At 38.8% G+C, this 23,743-nt stretch overlaps 2 protein-coding genes across 7 annotated transcripts in view; both read left to right on the forward strand.

The window, feature by feature from the left end:
* LOC105919040 (neuronal PAS domain-containing protein 3) overlaps window positions 1–23,743 on the forward strand; it is a 1,017,839-nt gene that overhangs the window by 468,490 nt on the left and 525,606 nt on the right. For all 6 annotated transcript variants that reach the window (XM_036134634.1, XM_036134641.1, XM_036134635.1 and 3 more), the window contains one exon: window positions 19,473–19,555. In XM_036134634.1, the coding sequence (XP_035990527.1) occupies window positions 19,473–19,555 (83 nt within the window). The remainder of the gene's footprint in view (window positions 1–19,472; window positions 19,556–23,743) is intronic.
* LOC118562332 (zinc finger BED domain-containing protein 4-like) lies at window positions 21,038–23,419 on the forward strand. The gene is made up of 2 exons (XM_036134642.1): window positions 21,038–22,407; window positions 22,635–23,419. Exons 1-2 carry the CDS (start codon window positions 21,110–21,112, stop codon window positions 23,131–23,133), a joined length of 1,797 nt encoding a protein of 598 aa, XP_035990535.1. The 5' UTR covers window positions 21,038–21,109; the 3' UTR covers window positions 23,134–23,419.

Consider the following 23,743-nt stretch of genomic DNA (forward strand, 5'->3'; position numbering starts at 1 on the left):
ACAAAACGAAGCAAATAGCAGGAGGGGGGGGAGGGGCAGGGCAAAGCAGACAAGGAGCTCTGGAAAGAGCTGAAAGACACGACCGACCTCGAAGAGAGACAGAACAGAAGCCAGATATTGTCTCTATCTTTCCTTCGATGTTAAAGAGATGGCTGGTCAAGAAGATTTAATAAACTTTTTGAAAACCGGAAATATACCCGACAATGTCGCCGAAAAACTAAAGGAAGATAAGGTTAGTTAATCAATATACTATGTTTGTTAAACCATTAGCATGATATTTAATTTTAGTGTTGTAATTGCATTTCAATCGGCAAATTAGCAATACCACAGGACTCGCCATCACGTCTTACCTCTTCAATCAAATACTATTTTACAGGCTTTTTTCAATAATTAACAGTCTGTCTGTGTGATCTCATTTTTAGATTGATATTAACGACATAAATGTGTTGACTGATGAGGAACTGGGACAATATATTGCGAAATATGGAGACCGACTCGCAGTAAAAGCATTTTGTCAGCAAAGAAGTGAGACTTCCCAAACTGCAGGAGTGAAGTCCGCCCTCTTGCAGGGAGTACGTCAAAAACTGACAGAACGGTGATCTGCTGAAAGCGGTAGACCACGGAGGATTGGCAATCAACATGCCAAGAAAGATAATCGACGGGTTGAAATGGGATGGCTCCATTTTAACAACGGGGATTTTCACCAGATTCGAACGAGACATGGAGGTGGAACAAGACATCTGAGTGTCCAGTAAAATATTACAATGGGGGAACTGTTGGAAATGGGAAAAGCCCTGTTCTTTCCAAATGGACAATCTCCTAAAGGATCAGCGGAGGATTTTGTCTTTGACATATGTGATTTTAGTCATGAGAACATTCCTCTTGAAAGCACAGTAAACCAACTGTATGAGCAGACCAAAATAAAAATGCTGCGAATTTACACCTGCTTTCGAGGAAAGGAAATGATACCTACTGATGACCAGTTTTCAGATGTGTCTTCGGATTTTGAGGACATGGAGGACATGCAAAGAAAGGTAATCAGTGGTTCGCTGTTGGATCTAACGCATTTAATGATTTATTGTTTTCAACCATTAGCCATATAACTGAATCACAAATTAATAAAAATGTAATTATTGCATCAGTGAAGTACATTTGAAAACGTTTTTAAAATGCTTTAGTGGAACAACTGTTTACTTTTTTAGTGCTGTTGCTTCAGCAACATTTTCTGCATGGCAGCGAAATCCTAAAAACATGTTAATTAATACACAGTATGTATGAACAATAGTGTAAAGCCTGCATTAGCCTGCTGAATAATAAAACAGCTTTCCATGAAATATTATACAACTTTTTCATTTAATATAGACCAGGAGACTCCAGAGGCAGTCTGCAAGGAAACAAACAAAAAGATATGAAAGATCAACCAATGATCAAAGGAATAACCCAGGGAAATCTACAGAGTCCGATGTGATACCCAATTTTTTAACAAGTGAAGAACATGGAGAAGTAAGACCTAATAGTTTTATTAAAATCACACAGTGTGATGTGATGCATATTCTATATAGTTTTCACAAACTCTAGGCCGTGGGCCAGAATCTGTATGATGACTTTTCATATGAATTGTCAGCGGGCAACTTTCTTTCACTTGGATCAGTTGCTACACATAGCAGTGATCTCAAAACACCAATGCTCCCATGTTTTCACTTGCACGTTAATATGTAATAGCCGATAAAAAATATAAACCATTGCGCTCAGGTCCAACTGTTCACGTGATTCGAGTTTTGCTGCTCGTTTGCTAGTGCTTATCTCCAGTTGTCAGTGGGCGAGAGGCGGAGTACACCCTGGACAGTTTTGCCAGTCCATCGCAGGGCAGAAATAGCCCAGACTTTTGCACAATTTACTGTGATATCCCTAAGACCTGCTGCGCTAGGATAGCACAGGTGCCAAACGACTTCTCTCCGCCAGAATTTGTATCCCCTGCATTGGGAGAGTGCTTGAAATCAAACAAACTTTTAACCTCCAGCGTTGTGAAGTCTAAATATTTTCAAACATCACATTCTAAAAAAATTAAATAGATTTGTTGAAACTCCTCATACTGTTCTATTTTTAGAAGTGATATATCTCATTTTCTTTATATGGTTAATATCTTCATATGGTGCTTGGTTGAATTAAACTTTTATTAGATCTGATAATTTTGGCTGTCCCTTTATTCGGTGTTCATTTTAATCACGTGAAATACGCTTTATATGATCCATTCATGCGGGTCTAGCTACCAAAAAGAAAAAGAAAAAAGACAGGAAAGAAAATTAAACAGTGGTAAATGAACACAGAGCCGTTTACTTTCCAGAACGTGTTATATTGAGTGATCAATCGAGTTTTAACCGACATAGCAATCCCTTACGATTGCACTAACAAGTGTTACATTTTCAGTTTTAACCCACTAACTGAACGATAATGTAACAACACCATTGCTATATTTAATTAAGAAAAGTAAAACATCTTCATTTCCACGCCTAATAGGTTGGAAATGAGGTGGAGTTGACTGGATTCATTCTTTCAGCTGAATGCGCTCGCAACGCAGGGGATACAAATTCTGTCGGGAATAAGTCGTTTGGCACAACACCTGTGCAGCAGGTCTTGGTGATATCACAGTAAATTGTGCAAAAGTCTGGGCTATTTCTGCCCTGCGATGGACTGGCGACCTGTCCAGGGTGAACCCAGCCTCTCGCCCATTGACACAGCTGGAGATAGGAACCGGCACCCCTCGTGATCCCAGCAAGGATAAGCATGCTAGAAAATGGATGGATGGATGAACTGGGCTATTTCGTTTTCCTTGCCATTAAGATTTCTGCCAACTGACATCAGAAATGCTATTATTGGGCTTTCTTCATCTAGAAACAGATGGATACACACCTTATGGGCATAGCCATGATTAACTGGTTGAACTCGCACAGCTGACAACACAGTGATCCGATTGGCTGAGCAGCAAAACTCGTATCATGTGACCCCCTTGTACCGGAGCGCAACGTTTTTTTCATCGGCTGTAACTTATTAATGTGCAAGTGAAAACGTGGGAACATTGGTGTTTTGAGATCACTGCTATGTGTAGCAACTGATCCCAGCAAAAAAAGTCGCCCTCTGACAGTTATTTTCAAAGTTCTTAAGGAGACATCCTACAAATTCTGGCCCATGGCCTACTCTGGCAATATAGTGATAAAACATCTTATTTTATAGTTATTATAGCCATAATAACATATGCCTGAGCACATCTGATATAAACTCATAGACTTTGGGAGGAAGTTTTATATATATATATATATATATATATATATATATATATATATATATATATATATATATATATATATTAAAAAGTGTTAATGTAATATGTAAGTGATATTATGTTATCACTTTTTAAGAAAGAGGGACCAATTAAGCATTCCTTACCCAATGTAAAATGTACTAATGGTAATGTTTGATGAGGCAGACTATTACATCATATTCAGTTGTGTAATTTAATGTATTTTGCCACGGTTATTACAAAATGCTATTAAGATTATGTTTTCTAACATATAGAAGCCAATATTGTATAAATACATAATGCACCAGATTACATAATGTTGCATTACAACCTGAGTAAAATCTTTTGAATCTAGGAAGTGCACTGTGTTCATAGCACAGTGTGAGGTAATACCACTTTATGACAATGTCTTAAATCTGGAGATGTAGAAAGACAACTTAATGTACTTTTTTTCTTTTAACATTATTTCAGAAATATAATGAAAATTTCACTATAAATCTACAGTATTGATTTTACTGTGTTTATTGACAGGCAGAGAAATCAAGCAAGCAATCACAGTCACCTTCTCTTGAAATAATCCACAAAGAAATGCTGGATTCTTCATTTGAAGCTGCTGGGACCCATCCTCATGAAGGTGCAGACAATCCAGAAGCTGAGGATGAATGTTTAATTCTATTCCACAATCAAGATGCCGATGAAATTCTTCAGTTTACTCCAGTTGTGACTATTAATGCATCTGCTGAAGATTTTGAAATTCAGTTTGGGCCAGTTCATACTGAGCCTGGTCCAGTAGAACCGGGCTCAGTATGAACGGTTATCTGCCACGACCGACTGGGGGTTACAGAAGACAGAGCAGAGACACAACAAGACAGACAAAAAAGCACAGAAGCACACATTGATCCAGTAATCTGTTCTACATTCGATGCTAATAGCGGGTGGTCTGTCTTGCTTGGATGATGCCACAGCTAACAGAACGCCAGACCAGGTGTTCCTACTATGAAGAAAAAAGAGAGAGAACAAAAAATTAAAAGCTGAAATGACAACAGTCATGCAAAACTGGAGAACAGTAGACTGGAGAACAGTAGACCTCAGTAGAGTGAGAAATATAGGCCCTGATATCCTCTAGTAGCCTAAACCTATAGCAGCATAACTATAGAGGTAGCTCAGTGTAACATGAGCCACTCTAACTATAAGCTTTGTCAAAAAGGAAAGTTTTAAGATTAGTCTTAAAAGCTCCCCACATGCCTGTGGTTGAAGTAATTAATTGGATTCATCAGGATTCATGGATAAATATAGCTGAGTGTCATCAGCATAACAGTGGAAATTAATCCCATGTTGTCTGAAAATTTTGCCAATCGGAAGCATATATATAGTAAAGAGAATTGGTCCAAGCACTGAACCCTGTGGTAGTCCACAAGTGACCTTAGAGTTTGAAGAAGATTTATTGATAACATGAACAAACTGGAATCTGTCCGACAGATAAGATTTAAACCAGCCTAATGCTTTCCCCTTAATCCCTACAGTATGCTCAAATCTTTGTAGGAGAATATTGTGATCAACTGTATCAATAGCAGCACTGAGATCTAACAGGACAAGTATAGACACAAGTCCATTATCTGAGGCCATGAGGACAAGTAAAAAACACATTTTAGCCAAGCATATCAGCCTAGCTACGGGTGGAGTTTTTTTCTGTGCAACAGCAAACTGTGTTAGCTTTTTTTGTTTTTATTGGTTTCTATGAACCCAAATATTGTGCTGGTTACTTTTAATTTATAACCTTGATAAAGTTTGTGGTATTTTGGTTTTGATTTCAATGGATTTAAATTTTGTTATTTAATTACAAACTGCTAATGCATTTGGTTAGCTTTTCATAGTTTGAAAGGAAACACTGCACATTTTTATACATTTGGATATTATTTTTCCATTGTGTCTGGTCTGATAGACTGGGAATGGTTTGCCTTATAAACATTTTTACTTTGCTTGGCTTCTTTTAGGGAAGTTAAAGATATTTTTCAATTACAGACAGGTGCTTATTTGGCTGTTCTCATCAACAATAGAAGAAAAAAATAAAAATCACATTCAGAAACATATTTTGATAGTCTGCTGATAGTGTTCTTTTCCCATTGCTCCAATATTTGATCTAATTTCCTCAATGAATGTATTCCCTGTGTAATTTAGCTTTCTTCTCTGGCCTTCAGTTTGGAATTAGTTTACATTGTTTATCTTTTTTGGTACCAAGAGTAATTGAATAGGAGTTCTACTCAAACTCTAAAATGCACTTTTTAGACTCTCGAACATCAATATTTACCTTTTCCTCCTTTAAGCCTAAACAGACTTCAATGTTTTTCCTATGTCTTCTATTTTATGTTATGTTATTCTTATCTGTTGGCCATATTAACAGTTCTTTCTTCATTGTTCATCATTGCTAGGAATGGAAAACAAGAACTATTTTCTACAAGCTCAATTCCATACAATTGTTAATGTGCGTAACAAATGATTCTTCTTATAGGTTCCATGATGTGTGAAGATTTTGTGTGATGGTGTCAGTAAATGTATTTTGGTCAGCGGTTGTGGATGTATTTCACAAAAAAAAGATGATAATAGAGCCAGTTGCAACACATGCAGAGTTTTGATCAAAACAAAAAGAGGACATAATCAATTAATTTCCATGAAAGTAAGTCTGTGATTTGCCGCCTAGCAGGTGTAATGACAGCACAAGGTCTTCTGCCTTAAATGTTATAGATATCATTATATTCCTCCAGGTAATGTTGATAGTGTCAATGTTAGTGCCAAACTGTATGAAAAAATCTCCATCTAATATTAACATTTAGCTGACAATGACTGGTAGTGTCATGATTCTTGGGTGCTTTTGTTAGGGTTCCAAGCCCACAGCGCAGGCGAACACAGCTATGCCGTTCGTCTGCTCTGTGAGCAGAGAACACTATTGTTTTTCGTGTGTTTTTAAATTATTTATTATTATTATAAATAATTCTTCTTCTTCGCTAAAACGCGTTGGGAGGTCCATGCGGACTTGTAACGAACCTATTGAATCAGGTATCCAAGTACAGAACGTTCACCGCTACTCAAACCCAGAAATTCAGACCCCTCAACAACTAGGGGGAGCTATAACAAAGGACAATGCGTTCCGGCCTGTAACCACCAAACTACTGGTCCCACACTCAAAAACTTGATATCACTTTGTTTATTGGATGATTCTGCATCAAAAAGGGAATTGGCACACATTTCGTTTCCCAGCTACTTTTCGAGCTACATGGCTACAAAGGTTAAACCTTTCTTGTTAAACTCCTCCTACATTTTTTGTGCAATCTGCGCAAAACTTTATATATAAGCGTGTAATGGACAAATAAAAAAGTTAACGTGGCGGATTTTTGAATTTTGATTTTTTCGAAAAATAATGCTAAAATAAGTGATTGTTAACTAGCTAGCTCTAAATGTAATTGCTGATTATTCTAAAACCATAACAGATTTTAACATGTCCTTCATAACTCATACTCCAAATAAGATTTTGCACACGTGTCCTGCGTTTGAGGATCCTCCATCACTAGGGGGCGCTGTGATGTCAAGAAATCTACTACGCAAGAATGGCTGATCAAATTTTTAAAAAACCTTCTTCATCCCCTTCCAGTCTTAGCCCTGAACTAAAATATTAAATATGGTAATGATTGAAACAAGTGGCCGGGGCCTATTTCCAAAAGTGTGAAAAAACCTGGAGAATAATAAATACAATAAAGAAAAGAATAAAAAATGCGTTAAAATCAAATTTTTGATCTCTGATTTTTAGGATGTATTCCTTGAATAAGGTGTAACAATTCTCTCACTGCATATATTGAGGTTTTAGAAAGTTGCATACTCTGTTTGCTTAAAAGTTTTTAAAATGGAGAAATCAATGTATTTTTCACAATTATTGTTCTAGGCCAATGAAAATGTGGAATTTTGTTGATCATATGGAGTCTAAACATGGATTTCAGTTTGGTAAAAATCCAGGCGATTTTGAACTATTTACAATTAATTGAAATTTACATATAAAAGACTATAAAGTTAAATTTCTTTTTCTCTAAAACCATTTTATCAATGACTATGAAAATAATGACGTGTTTAGAGAAGGCACTCTTGGAGATCTGTTAATATTTTCAGAATTCTAGAGCAAACCGTTGATTTTTAATGAATATTTTTCTATTAGGTACCAACATATCAAAAAAAGAATTTTCAGAAAATAATGTTGGCTGACACCTGCTGGTGAAACAAATATAATACAGTAATGAATAACTACCGTTTAACATCTGTGTGAGGGACCGAGCTGGTCAAGCATGAGGACACAGTTGTAACTTTCAAAAAACTGGGTTTTATTTCCCCAAAGTAACAAACATTTCAAACAATAATTATAGGGCCCTTAAAAGAGGTCAAATAAAGAAGCTAACTCAAGCCAAAAATATCAAAGTTAAACATAACAAAAACCTCAAACTAACTGCTCAAACAAACAAACTGACCTGACATACAACAAACAAAGGGGGCTTAAATACTGGCTGATCAGACCAGACTAACACACTGAGGAAGAGGGAAAGGGAACATCTATGCAACAACAAAGATAACTAAACACAGTTGGTTTAAGGATTAAGCTTAAATGACTAATAACTAAAAATTAACAAAATAAATAAATCACAAAAGCAAAAGAAAGATTATGCCACAGAATTCAAATAAGGACTCCATGGTCTTCTCCCCCCTAGTGGAACTCCAGATGGTACCGCCCAATCAGTGAGTCAATCAGGGATTGGAGTGTGCCAGCCAGAGTCCTCTGCTTCAGCCCAGTTGGAGGCACTCCCCACAACACCAAAAAAAGAAAACAAACAGATGTTAAGCATGTAACAAAATTAAATATACAAAAGTTAACCAAATGTGCGCGCTACAATTGGAACTAATGTACTTCAATATTGTCACACTAAAAACCAAACAAATCAACGTATGTATACTTCAGTATGTGCAAACTTAAAGTGAAAAAGTGGTTTGTGAGGTTACCGACTGTGTGGCTGCAGGTGTGGCCATCACAATCTGTTAATGGTCTTATAGATAATTTTAGTGCCACCAAAGAGTATATAGATAGATAGATAGATAGATAGATAGATAGATAGATAGATAGATAGACAGATTATTATTTAACACTACAAGCTACATGGATAAAAATAGAATATCTTGGTTGAACCTAGAATAAAAAGGAATAAGTTACAGGAAATATGTAATTCATATATTATGAGTTGTCATGAAAAGGAGTAATAGCATTAATGGTTTAAAGGTCACTGTAAATGAAGACCATTCATTATATATATATATATATATATATATATATATATATATAGTTTTAGATATGAAGAACAGTTATTATGCTGCAGTTGGAAAATACATTTGATTGTATTAATAAATATGGCAGAAGCGAGGTATTGAGAAACATCAATATTCAATGGCCAGGTACATGTTTTCTTCTGATGTACTGGTCTGAAAAGGTGTAATACCAGTAGGTCTTCACAGAATGCTTTCTGCTCAGTGTTATGAAATCTAACAAAAACTAACAGCTGAGCTTTGTCACACGTCAGTGGACTCATCCACGGCTAAGCCTTGGGGCTTTTTTCATTGCTTCGTCAAGCTGGGATAGCACATCCTGAGTTAAAACTTCACATTTCTTTGTAGGAGTTGATGCAGAAATGGGGATTTGCTTTATTTTCTCACAAAGTTAAAGTTACAGGCTGTTGTTTCTTACTGGCCCATCAGCTGCTCCACCCCCTCTCTTTAGTCCTGGTCGCTGTTGTCTCTAAACAGGCCCACCACCGTCATGTCATCTGTAAACTTCACAATGTGATTGGTGGTGAACCTGGGGACGTAGTCGTGTGTCATCAGAGTGAACAGCAGGGGGCTGAGAGTGATAACATCAGAGATGTTCTGTCCGACCCGGACCGACAGAGGTCAGGAGGTGAGGAATTCTAGCAGCCAGTTGCGAAGGCGTGTGCTGAAGCCCAGATGTTACAGTTTTTCCACCAGATGCTGTAGGATGATGGTGTTGAACGCTGAACTGAAGTCCAGGAACATGCTCCAGGGGGCGGGGTGTGGGTGGGCTTGGGACCGATTAATAACTGCTTGCAGTTCTAGTTTTATTTTGAATAATGCGTTATTTTTCCTTTAAGTAAGTGCCTGCATACGGAATTCTTTCTGCAGTTGTGCATTCACAAAAGCTCGAGAATCCATTTTCTACTGCTTCCGCTTCAACTCTTTGCAATGGAATCAAAAACGGTTTGGGTCAATCACATTGCAGTATTATGGTTTAAGGCGGGACATACAGCTTTGATGAAAGCAAGAGCTTCTGACCACACAGCTTAACCAACATACAGTTAACATGGCAGGGTAGGAGGATTAGCGTTGAGCTTCTGTTATCATATGTGTTTAGTCAGAATCCACAATTTCATCTTTGAAAGAAGAACATCAAGAAATGCCTTGTCAAGCTTACCCTGTTGTGGTTTCTCATGGCGCCTGCTGCTTTCATTTTCATTTGATACCGTGATTGGTTAAAACCAGAGTGATGTAACAGAGAGAGTGGCAACACTACCATAGACTTCTATAGAAACAATGGAATACGGAATTCACGTGAGTCATGCAGCTGCAGATAGTTCCAAACAGTGATAGTTTCAGCATTGAATGCCGTTCTAGATTCAGACATATTAGGCAATTAGAGAGGTTTGTTGACAGAAACCAGAAAAGTTATTTAGCGCTCGGACCCCGGCAGAAGACATGAAAGCTGCAAATGTCTATGAGCTTGGATGTTCAAATTAATATTAGGATTAGTGAAGTCTCCGCCACATGTGCCCTGACACTTGTGACGAAGGAGAAGGAGCCAGATGGAGCCTGCAAGCACAAAGGTGGAGATGGGGTAGAGGAGGGTCGAAGCTCAGCTGAAGAACAGGAGAATCCATGGATGGAGAGCCTTATAAGCAAAGTCTTGTGGGATGATAAGATGAGGACAGAGACTGGCTGGGGCACGGACACAATCAGTGGATGCAGTGGTTGGTCTCCCAGTTTGAATGTAGGTCTAAACTTAATTTCAGTCTCGGTGTTTCAAAGTCATTTTCCCTGGTAAGTTGATGAAATTACAACATTTGTTGTCATTGTGAAGTTTTAGCTGACTGCTCCATACTAAAATAGGTCAACAGTGACATTTTATGTATCCAGTTTTAGTAAATTAATCACATTAACCAGCTGGTCGTTGTTGAACAGCAACAAGCTAACTCTTTGCAGGGCAGGTCTTAACAGGTTTAAAGGGGGGTGTTTCAGTCAGTCTAATACTGTTTTTAATGTGCATTTGCTCCATATAATGCCTCTGTTATCCTTGTAAGAATTTCTTTTCCATAGTCAAAACTTTGTTTTGTTGGACTGGATAATTTTTTTTTTGTTAAACTCTCCTTTTTTCTGCAATCTTTTTGGCTTTCTAATACCCCCTCAGTTTTTTCACCTCAGGTCTGTGCTTTGTATGATAAAAGGCCTTGTATAGTAAAATGTTTGGTTATTTGTTTTTGCACAATTGACACATGCCTATTAGATCAATATGGTTTTAACCAGAAACCGTTTTATTAAACTTAGTATATCAATTAATTACTATTATACAATATGCAATTATACAATATCAGCTGGGTCATACGTATGTTTAGTACTCCATTTACACGAAAAAAAAAAAAAACAGATACACACAATAATTATGTATTCCACAGAAAATAATAAATTCCGGGTAATCAGTCTACAGCCCCATATTTTCCTCAAAGTCATTTAACACTTATTTAAAATTTAGATCAGCTATACCATTCAGCTCATTTTCAATCTGATACCAGTTAAAACAAATGGAGTAAATAAACTTTGTTACACTTTTTCTTTTTTTTCTTTTGGAAATATAGGAGTAAGTCTTGAAAACAGTTATATTAATGCTTAGTTGAAGGATGTAGAACTGAAGGTAAGCTGGAGCGGGACAAAGCTGGAGGACAAGGTCTAACATTCCCATGTTAGTATGCAGAGAATAACTGAAAGAGTTTTAAAACTGGTAATATTATTCCTGTTTGGTTTGCTTTACGTGTAAAACTTTATAACAAAGCATTGTAGACATTTCATATTGATCAGTATATTGCATAAATGCCCTTTTCATCAAATATGATCTGTAGCCCCAATTTATTGCGCAATGTGTGGGGAATAACGTTTCTACTCTAATATTTACAACACAGATGAATGATCCTGCCACACCTAAAAAAATACTTTAATAAAATGCAGTCAGTGAAGTAATCAGAGTACATTACTGGTCAAGAACGTTTGCCACCCATGGCACCACTGCGCTCACTTTCAGGTGTTTCAGGAGCAGTTTTATTCAGTGACAGAAAGAGCTCCTCCAGCTCTGCTGAAGAGCAGGGTCAAACTGAGCTCACTTGAGAGGAGTTTTGAGTGAACTCACTGCTTTTCAGTGATTGGCCGAGGGTTGCGGACAAATGAGAAGGTTTTCTCCAAGGAAGACCAGAAAAACTGAAGAGCGATGACATTGATATTAAGGACCACTATGAACCGAAACATAATTTTATCATTTACAAACCATGAACAACGCGTGAAGGAGGAAAACAAAGGACACTTCAGCTTTCTATACCCAGACGCGCAGCATCAGCTCAATGGATTTATTGAGGCTTTCTCTCATTTTACACTGAAAACTGTTAACTTTTGTCGCTGAAGTGTCCATCTATCCACCTTGTGGTAAAAGGCAGCAGCTGGTCTCATAGCACCTGGGGGGAAGCAGCTGGTTGCTTTCACAGAAGTGGCCGACTGAAAGTTGCTCAAGCACGGTCAAAGTCTCAATTTCTCTCCGCTGACAGAGCAGCCCACAGCCGTGGAGTAAGCACAAAATGAAACTTATAAAAATAATATCACTGCGGTTAAAAATCTTTTAAGCTATTAATGTGTTCTCTTCACATTAATTTCAACTCCGCCTCTGAAATCCCCGGGCAAGGCTCTCATATAAAGCTGTAATTCATAACTCCGGGACTGAAAACAGCTGGAGGGAGCAGTGGTGTGGTTTGGTATCACTGGCCGTTGTATGGAGCTCGGACCCTGGGTAAAACCCCTGGAAACTCCCTAAAGCTTGAAAGCAAAACGGCTCGTCTCTGCCTCTCGACTTCTCTCTCCCTCTCTTGCATGCAAACGCACAGCTTCAAAGCAGATAGAGAGGCGCTGTCTTATTTTATTAATTAATGTGTGATTCAGATATTTATCTTGGTGGATTACTCTGTAAAAATATCCAAGACAATAGGCTATACCAGGGGTGTCAAAAAAACGGCCCGAACAATTTAGTCCGGCCCTGTGGCTAAATGTATTCTTATAAAAAAAAAAATTGAATTTTTTTTTTTTTTTTTTTTTTTTTTTCCAGTGTCCTGTCTGGCAATGTGGCAATAAGATGCCACAAAGAGCTCATCAGATTTGACTTTCACAAGTGGACAAGATAAAAGGAAGAGAATGATAAAACAATTATTGAAAAAAACATGTACTTCGTTTAATTGAAAATATGCAGTTCCTATATTGTCCACGAGGGGCGCTGTGTTTTATTTAGCAGATTAAGCTTCAGCTGTGGAAAAATTCAAATAATTTCTTAATTTTTATGTTTGATGTATTTTGTCATGCAGGACAGTGTTTTTAAGTCCAAAAAAATGTGAATAATTTTTTTTCAACATTGTACAATCACTGTGATCAGTTCTTATGCATAATGCACTTAAGTAAATGTTTAACTAAGTAAAAGTATTGTTGAAATTGCACATACTTTTCTTAAAAACGCTGAGGTTATTCATAATATATTGTGTAAAAGTGAAATTAACTTAATATAAAAATCAACAACAAGTCCACATTTATTAGTTCTATTTAATCTTGCAATGAGTTTACTCGTGTGGCCCTCTTGAGATCAGATTAAGCTGTATGCGGCCCCTCAACCAAAATGAGTTTGACACCCCTGGGCTATACATTTATAGAAATGTTATTTGTATTTTTTATTTTATTTTTTATTGTTTACCATTTCTGCAGTTTTCTATAGTGTCAATGTCACAAACAGGGATTGGTTTGTGAGTTGGGTTTAAAGCAATGCCCAGGAGGCTTTTCGTGCTTCCAGGCCATTGCAGGCCGGTTGAATCACAACAGGGGAGAGGATGATCAAAGCAGGGAGGGGCCGAGCTGGGCATGTAAAATCGCAGAGGGCCGGTACAACTGCATCTTTTGTGCCTCGATCTCCTAGTTTATTCTTATACAGGGCTGACACAACTTCCTCAGAACCATGGTTTATTGTTGTCTGTATCAAAAGGCCTTGGTCTGCACACACATCCTCATAAAAAAGTATGCATGATATCATGATACCACAGCTTCAGCAAGTTAATTTGTTTTAAAGCTTTAGAAAAGGGCACCAATCAGTTGGCTGTACATTGTTGCTATTTATTTTGTGAGATGTAGCAGTAGCACCCCCTTCAGCAGCTGTCGGCCCCCACCACCGAAGGAGGGAGGGTAACACGACAACCACAAATAGCCTGGTGAATGTGTCAAAATAAATAACGGGATTTATTGTTTGTACAAAAACAATCGCACAAAAGAGGTTTTACAAACCGAGGGGGGGAGAAAAGAGACCACTAGACTGTGCCAAACAAACAAATCAAAACAAGCCCTACCTTCTACCATCTAAGGTAGGCAAAAATAAAGAGAAAGAAAAACCTTACCATCCTAAACTAACAAAACAGTTCACAGAACTTTACATAGGTGGCACCAGCCTGCTTAACTAGTATTTTTAACAGAGATCAACCTACTTGGTGGAAATGTATGGGGTCCCCAAACTTACCTAGGGTCCGTTCTTCGTACGTCGCTAACTCAGTTAGCTGGATTTCATTGTTGACGATTTGGCATGATCTTGGATCGAAACTCATCCCGGACTTGCTGTCATAGCAACATGTGCGCAAAGTTGAGCCTACTCCCGAGCAGGTTTATTTCATGTAAACAGGATTAGATCGTAGCGGAGGAGATAGGGAAGTCTGTGTCTAGCCAGCGCACTTGTACCACCTAGTGGCAGAGGAAGGGACAGAATTGTGGAACACCATTTTTTTTATGTTCAATAAAAGACGAAACAAATAATGCTTTGTTCCTGTCGTTTTATTTAAACAATTATTTATAAAGAAGTGTCAGCAAGTCATCTTTTGCCTGCAGTAAGAGATAGTTATGTAAAGTCAGCAATACTACTATGTGTAAAATGGTGTATTAGAATTTACTCTGAAGGTCCTTTTGAAGCAACTCGATCTCTAGTGCAATGTTTCTCTTTTTCACGTTGTGAAGTTCAATTTCTCCTCTTAATTTGTATTTTTTTTCCAGGTCAAAATACTTTTTCTTTTGTTGAAGATGCCGTTAATATAGGGAACAGATGGCACCTTGAATCATTTTGTGAAAAAAAAAGAAAAAGGGTTAAACATGTAAAAGTAAAAAGAACCCGATTTTTTTCCAGCATTCTTGTTGGTGGCTGTTAAAAACAGACAAACACATAATTTAACAGTGGCTTTTAAAAAATAGGAAGAAGTTGCTTTTTAAAATACAGTATAATAATTAAAGGCTATCATTTTGTAGAATATTCTTGTACTTAAATTTTTTCCCCATGTTCTAGTGGCTCCCATGGAGGCTCTGACATAAAAGAACAAAGCACTTATGAAATTATTAAAATGCAAAAATACATACTGTAGAAAGTGATAGAAACATCTATCATGGACAGTATTTACAATTTAATTTGTCTGCTGCTGTTTGCCAGCCCTCTCTCCTGGCTTTAGCAGACTTTGAGATGTTCCCTGTCGTTTTAATTGACTCAAATTCGGCATAACCTTCTTTTAAAAGCTCTTGTTCTGCTGGAAAAAAAACTGTGGGCATTCTTTGGCCATGCTGAACAGCCAATAGCAGCGCTGCTGATCATTGTTTCTACTATCGATACATTTCCCCTTTTAAACAAACGCATGAACGCGCAGTTGTCTCAGATAACTCAATCCAGGGATACTAATCGTAAACAACAGGTGTGTTGGAAGAACCCAATTAGCCGGATCAGGATTAGCCGGATGAAATCATCTTGGATGTCTCATTTGATCTTGGATGTTTTAAGCAACGTACGAAGAACGGACCCCTGGTCTCTAAACTCCCACCACCACATTTTACACAATAGTCAGCCAAGCAACACCAAAAGTTTGTTTGTCAGCCCTCATCCGCCCCTCCAGCTGGCCTCAGATGAACACCTTATATGGCGGTTGTCTTGAGTCTTGATTGGCTCCTTAGTCCATGAGCCAATTTGGGCAAGTGGCTCCAGCTTGTACACTCAACCTGTGGGGAAAACAGAAAACGAGAGGGGGAGGAGGAGAAACACCACAAACATGTCCTGAAGACATGTAACAGTCATATTTAGGTTTTTAGTTTTGCCTCGCTGACCTTCCTGACTTTTTAGATTGTTTTCCTGTTTTTATTTAAGGGGACTTGTCAGTATCTTAATTAAGCCTTATTCCATGTCTTTAGCATCCCTCTATCCCCTACTAAATAGTTTTTCCAGCATTGATGTCTGTGTTTTTAAATTCTGTGTAATGAGATCTGCAGGGAGACTATGTGAATGGAAGCTGTGCAAAGAGCCTCAGGGCTAAATTATCTTATGTTTATTGTTTTGTTTAATTTTTTTATATCTGTGCTGGTCCAAAACTTTCCTCATTTTCTATTGTTGTGGCTTGTGCTGTCCCTCTCATCAGGCTCAACTTTTGCCATTTTAAATTACTGTACTTAGACTGTTGTATTTTTTTGTATCCTATTGCAAAAAGACACTAAATGTTCACAGCCTGAGGGCAAACTTGGCTTTAAGTACTTTCAAAGGGCATTCCAGTAAACAAACATCAATGCAACTTGTTACCTTTAATCTGCTGCTTATGTTCTGTAATCGTTTTGAGTTTGAGACCAAGCTGTACAGTTGAAGCAGTTTACCTGTTTAGCATTTGTTTGTTGGCTTCTCATGCTTTTCAGTCGTGCAGTGTTTTGTCATCTACAAGAAAGAGGAGCTTATAGACAGTTTTACCTGAGGGCAGGTTATTCACATAGCGATGGCTTCCTCCTTTTGTCAGTTTCCTCATGGCTTTTGGACTTTCCGTTTTTCTCTGTTGAGATAAGTCTGCCCTGAGGGCCAAACTTTAAAAAGCTATAAAGCATATATTTCTTCTACATCCATCTCATGTGACTGTCTTTTTTCTTGTACTGCAGTGATAAAAGGTGATGGCTAGGACAAGGTATGTGCATTAAGTGGTTAAAACACTAAAAACAGAAAAATAATAAAGGAACAATTTTCATGCAAGAGTTTACCAAAGAAAATAGAGTTTTGTATTGCTAAATACAAACATTTGACAATAATTAAGTAACTAAAAATTTACAATAGGCACATACATAAAGAAACTGTCAAAATACTGAACTGCAATATGATCAAACAATGCTGTTCTTTATTTTAAATTACTTGATAAAATTGCATTTACAGAGAAATTTTTAAGAACGTTGGGTTTCCCTAATTCATACAGCCAAATTGTTTGAGGTTCATCCATCCATCCATCTTTTCAGGCCAGCTGATAGCTTTGCTAGGGCCTGGGACAACGCAGTGTTTTTGGGGCCCCCTCTACACCTGCCGCCATCACACACACACACACACACACACACACACACACACACACACACACACACACACACACACACACACACACACACACACACACACACACACACACACACCAAATAAAGTCAACTGTATACTTCATGCCCTGGAAATCTCTGTATTTTACATTGGATATTTTCAACCCATCTATTGAATTTAGTGCACTAGTTGATCTTTTCTTCATAAGAGAACAGCAAGCACTGCAGCTAAAATATGGCTTTTTTGACCTGCTGTATTAGCCAGTCCCTAAGCTTGATGTATCATGAAACTGTTGACCTTTTGGGTTTTGTGATTTTTTTAATTAAATAAATAATAATGTTATGTTCATTGTGTTTTTTTTCCCTAATCCACCTCTTTTATCTTTCAATCCTTATGTCATTTTGTCTGTGTTGTGTGCACCTGCCTGTTGCTTTAATCCTATATTTTCCCTGTCGTGGGACAAATAAAAGATTAGCTAATGTATTATTAAATAACACTTTTTAATAGGATATATGTGCTGGGTTCTTTCAAGGTCTTAATTACATTTTCTTTGTGGGCTCCAGTAACATATGATAGATAATATCATTTCTGAAATTTAACATGAACTGTTGCTGAAGATGACCACTCTTATCTACATGAATGTTCTCTGAAGGACTGAAACACCTCAGTCAGTGACGTCAATCTGTGGGTCTGGGTCTGTCGAGGCAATGAGAGAAGTTTTGTCTCGTCTCTCAGTTCCTGTTGCTCCACGTTTTCTTGCTCATGGTTTTTCACGTGCTTAGATACATTTGTTGTGTTTCCACTGAATTTAACCGGCTTTTTTATTTTATTTATTTATCCTTTATTTAACCAGGTAATACCCATTGAGATTAAAAATCTCTTTTGCAAGGGAGACCTGGCTAAGATAGGCATAAAAATTACATCACATCATTACATACGAACAAAGACACACACATGAAAGCCAAATTAAATTACAATGAAATCTCAATTAAAACCTTGACATATGAGGGAGTCCAACTCAGAGCAACTCATTCTCAGCTTAAAAATACTCAAAGGAACCAATTTACTAAGTTTCAAGTTATTTTGCAGCAAATTCCATGTAAAGGGAGCAGAGTAAGCAAAGGCCTCTTTACCCAGCTCAGTACTGACACGTGGGACAGAAAACAAGACAACAGCCTGAGAACGGAGAGAGTAATGACCAGTACTTTTTTCATAAGAAGTGAACATAAATAAGATGGAAGCGCACCAAGAATAGCCTTATACAAAACATACACCTTGATTTCATTAAAATAGAGCCAAACTCTTCATGTTTTTCTGCTTCTGCGCTCTCTCTCTCTCTCTCATAGTCTGAGCAGCAGCAGCGCGGTTGTTTTTGATAGAGCTGAGTGGGCGGGCCAGGCTGAGCCTGCGTGCTGATTGGCTGGCGCCGCTGAGCGATGTATGAGAGGGGAGGGGGAGCAGCAAAGTGCCGTGACACAGACGCAGAGACTTTGGTCAAGCTGCTGCAGTCAGTGTCAGCAGTCAGCGTGTCTGTTTTGGGCCCCCCCTCTGTCCTGTGCCTGGGACAACTGACCCGTTTGTCCCCCCCCCCTGTCGGCAGGCGTGCTTCTATTCATTTTCTAACACGTCTATCCCTTGTGGGGTCGCAAGGGGTGCTGGTGCCTATCTCCAGCTGTCAATGGGCAAGAGGTGGGGTACACCCTGGACAGGTCGCCAGTCTATCGCAGTGTTTTGAGGTCATGTTTGAAAATCATTGAAGCGACAGAAATAAAAACTACTGGTAGTAGTTTAAAAATCAATCTTAAAAGCTGTTTCTAAACATTAAACGATTTCTGCCAATGTTTAATACTAACCTGGTTTAACCCCAGTTATTGCTCTGTTAGGTTCAAGCACCTGAACCACTTGAATAACTACCCAGTTAGGTTGGGCCACCAAGAGGTTGATCATTTCACACCAAACATTTAAATTCTTTGTCTTCATAAACTTTTAAAGAGAGAATATTCATCTCAGTTTTAAAGTAATCCTAATTGTAAAACATATTTCACTCTGCATACAAGTGTTCCATTTTTTTTCTTTTGAGATACATTTTGTAAGTTTTAATCAAATGTTTTTCCTGCTGACTTTATTTGACATACCTGTGTATATTTATCTTCTCCTTAATGTGAAAGAAGATATCACAGTGAGAAGAGCTAATAGCGCCAACCTTTAATACAATACTAGGTTGTTCAGAGATGACCTCACTGGTTCCTTTTGTCTTGTGCTATGTGTGTTTGTCATGCTAGGCTGTATAAATGTGTGTGGGTGTGTGTGTTTGTGTGTAAAGACATGTATTTGTGTGTGGATGTAGCTTTGCTTGTATCAATGTGTCTGAGTCTCACCAGTCTTCTTCTGTCTTGTCCTGTGCTTTCTCTCTTGTTGTGTGTGCACTTGTTTGTTTAGCTATCGGTACTCAGCGGAGGAGGAGTCCCAGTGCCATTGCCTCTGAGATCTTCGAACCTCATCTGGGTAGCCACATTTTACAGGTAGGCATTATTCATTGCTTACAAATTGCTTTAGTTTTTATTACACTACATATTTACACAATATGGTAAATATCCAAATTCTCTAACTTCCACTTCAAATTATAGTCAGCTTTTAGTTGTTTACTGTCTTTTAAAAATGCTTTACTACATTATAAGCAACTGTTGAAATGCTTTTATTTTAAAATGTGAATACCCAGGTTTTTTGTATACTTGAAGGGCTAGAGAGCCCTTTAAATGCACATATTTCAAGGCATTTTCTATATAAAGGAAGATGATTCTCAATACAAATATTTTGCCACTGTGACCTATGTAATGTGTACTTTGGTATGTTTGATACGCATAGACATGATGCAACAAAAAATAATATTTCTCAGTTTGTACCACTAGTATTTTATTGTTACACTTCCATTGCAAAATCAAATACGATACCTTTCAGGAGACCTTATTATGTTTTGTATTGTGGTCTATCTGCTTTAGGAATACAAGGTTTTGCTCCACATCTGGATAATGTGTAACTTTAATTGGCTGGTTGTGTGTGCGTCTGTGTTTGTGTGTGTGTGTGTATATATATATATATATATATATATATATATATATATATATATATATATATATATATATACTCTGTACCGGTCCATCTTCCCCTCATTCGTGAACAAGACCCCAAGATACTTAAACTCCTCCACTATGGGCAGTACATCCTCCCCAACCCGGAGGAGGCACTCTACCCTTTTCCGGTTCAAGACCATGGTCTCGGATTTGGAGGCACTGATTTTCATCCCGGCCGCTTCACACTCGGCTGCGAACCGCTCCAGTGAGAGCTGTAGATCACGCCCTGATGAAGCCAATAGGACCACGTCATCCGCGAATATCAGAGACGCAATCCTAAGGCCATCAAAACGGATCCCCTCAACACCTTGGCTGCGCCTAGAAATTCTGTCCATAAAAGTTATGAACAGAATCGGTGACAAAGGGCAACTCTCACCGGAAACGAGTCCGACTTACTGCCGGCAATGCGGACCAGACTCTGACACCGGTCATACAGAGACCTGACAGCCCTTATTAAAGGTCTCCAGATCCACAAAGCACATGTAGACTGGTTGGGCAAGCTCCCATGCCCCCTCCAGGATCCTGCTGAGGGTGTAGAGCTGATCCAGTGTTCCATGGCCAGGACGAAAACCACACTGCTCTTCCTGAATCCGAGATTCGGCTATCCGACGGACCCTCCTTTCCAGAACCCCTACCAGGGAGGCTTAGGAGTGTGATTCCTCTGTAGTTGGAACTAGGGATGCACCGATGCCGATACTGGTATCGGCATCTGGCCCGATATCACGTGTTTGTACTCGTACTTGTATCCGTAAATGTGTTCCGATACTATAGGACCGGATACTAGCATACTTTTCTCTTTAACAGAAAGCATTAGTTTGCGATCAGATACCAGAAGAAGAAGAAGACAAAGCAGTGAAGAAGAACGCAGTGTGACGTCAAGAAACCGCCTGCCAGAGCATAGAGAAGGAGGAGGGAGCAAACACAAAAAGGGTGAAGGAGTTAGCCATGTCCGCTATTTGGAAATATTTTCAAGTTAACGAGGACGACAAAAGTAAGGCTGTTTGCAAAATATGTCAATCAAAGTTATCAAGAGGAGGAACAAACCCTAACAGTTACAACACAAGTAACCTGATAAAACATCTTAAAACGCAACACGACGCAGAACACAAGGAGTTCTCTCATGGCGGTGGGAAACTGCAACAACCAACATTGCCGCAAACGCTGAAGAAGCGGGAGAAGATGTCCAGAGACAGTCCACACGCAATAAAGATAACAGAAGCCCTTACCCAATACATTGCCCTCGATGACCAGCCATTATCCGTTGTTGAAAATATTGGATTCCGACGTCTTCTGAGTGTGCTGGAGCCGAGGTATGAAATTCCTAGTCGCCAATACATCACTGACCGGGAGCTGCCGAAACTATACGACTTTGTGAAGAGACACATCCAAAGCCTTTTGCAAGACGTTTCAGCGATAAGCTTGACAACTGATATCTGGACGAGCAGCGTTAGCCCGGTGTCACTCATTAGCCTAACTGCGCAATGGGTTGACAAATATTTCACCCTGCAGAGGGCTGTCTTGCATGCAAAACATTTTTGGGGATCACACACTAGCCAAGCCATCGCGGATGTGTTTGATGAGATGCTCCGGAAGTGGGGCGTTCCCAAAACTTTGATTCATGTTGTGCTACATGATAATGCTAAAAACATGATAAAAGCCATGACGGATGCCGGACTTCAGAACCTTCCATGTTTCGCGCACACACTCCAGCTGGTGGTTAACGAGGGGCTTCTGGTCCAGAGGAGTGTGACTGATGCTGTCGCTATTGGTCGGAAAATTGTAAGACATTTTAAACACTCCACATTAGCTTACTCCCGGCTGGAAGATATTCAGCTGCAGCTCAACCAACCAACAAAAAGATTGCAACAGGATGTACAGACCCGCTGGAACAGCACATTTTACATGTTACAGTCTCTCATTGAGCAGAAGCGCGCTCTTGGAATATATGGATCTGAACACGAGCTTCCAGAGAATCTCGCCGCTCACCAGTGGGCACTTTTGGAAAAAACTGTTGTTGTTCTGGCTCCGTTTGAAGAGCTTACAAGAAAAGTAAGCTGCTCTGATGCATTGGCATCAGATGTGATCCCTGCTGTGACTGTGCTTCTGAGAATCCTGAACAGAGAAACTGAAGAAGATCAGGGTATCAAAACAATGAAGTCGACCTTAGCTGCAGCTGTGAAGAGGCGCTTCACTGACATGGAGAAGATCCCCCTCTACTGCATTGCAACTCTACTGGATCCAAGGTAAAACTCTGCCCTTTTCTGTTTAGCATATTAGAATATGATCAAAACAGAACCAATTAAGCTAAAACGTAATTAAACATTTATTTAGAATAATGCAATTACACTTATGGCATTTAACATACACGATAAGCTTACCTTACGTTACATGATATGATTTACCATTTTTCACCTACAATTTAAAGACTAGCCTATCCATAAAAAGCAAATGTATTTTTTTTCTGTTGTAGGTACAAATATCGTTTTTTCTCAAACGTCAACATTGCCATAGATGCCAAAGAAATGCTGAAGGTGGAGTTGCAGAGTGTGAACACAGGAGAGCCAAAGGAGAATCTGGAAGAGCCACCTGCCAGAAGGCTTCGTATGACACAAGCTAGCAGCAGTCTGGACAGAGTGTTTGAGGAGATAACAGAAGAACAAAAGTCGTCTTCACAAAGCCATGCCACCCCAGTGGGTGTTGCCATTCAGTTAGAGACCTACCTTGGAGAGACTACAATTCCTCGAGAAGAAAACCCACTGCAGTTCTGGGGTGTTAATAAAATGCGGTTTCCTGCTTTGGCTAAAATATCCCAGAGGTACCTCTCAGCTCCATGTACCAGTGTAGAAAGTGAGAGACTTTTTAGCTCAGTTTCACACATCATAAATGAAGATCGAAACAGATTAAGTGCAGCAAATGCAGAGATGTTGCTTTTCCTCAAGAAAAACTTGCCTCTCACGTTCTTAAAATAGGTTCCGACCTAAAAGACAAGCTTTACAAGAAGCATAATGTAATTTATCAGTTGCTCATTCAAAGTTTGTTTTCATAGTTATATATTCAATTTGCATATAGGTAAAAACTGTGACAAGGCTGTTAAAACTATTCAGTAAATGTTAAAATCTATGTTTAACAGTGTTGGTTAGACTAAAAGTGGTGTTCTATGTCTTAAAATATAACAAGAGGACAGATCTATACAATTAAAATACACCAAGTGTATTTCTGTTTGAGCCAAATGAAAATAAAAAAAATTCAAATTAATTCTGAGGAGTTAATGGCACTTTATAGTACTCGTATCGGTACTCGGTATCGGCAAGTACTGAAGTTGAAGTACTTGTAATCGTACTTGGTTTGAAGAAATCTGGTATCGGCACATCCCTAGTTGGAACACACCCTCCGGTCCCCCTTTTTAAATAGGGAATGTACCGGTCCGTTGTGGTGAAGAGATTTACCGGTCGATCTACGTTCCTACCCTCATCTATGGTCACGAGCTTTGGGTCGTGACTAAAAGAACGAGATTCCGGATACAAGCGGCCAAAATGAGTTTTCTCCGTAGTGTGTCTGGGCTCTACCTTAGAGATAGGG

This window comes from Fundulus heteroclitus, unplaced genomic scaffold (genome assembly GCF_011125445.2).
Source record: "Fundulus heteroclitus isolate FHET01 unplaced genomic scaffold, MU-UCD_Fhet_4.1 scaffold_87, whole genome shotgun sequence".
Taxonomy (NCBI): domain Eukaryota; kingdom Metazoa; phylum Chordata; class Actinopteri; order Cyprinodontiformes; family Fundulidae; genus Fundulus; species Fundulus heteroclitus.

Excerpts from the sequence above, each read along its gene's own strand:
- LOC118562332 (XM_036134642.1), top strand. The coding sequence starts at position 21,110 with ATGTCCGCTATTTGGAAATATTTTCAAGTTAACGAGGACGACAAAAGT. Across the intron at positions 22,408-22,634 it reads GCAACTCTACTGGATCCAAG|GTACAAATATCGTTTTTTCT; the intron begins GTAAAACTCTGC and ends TTTCTGTTGTAG.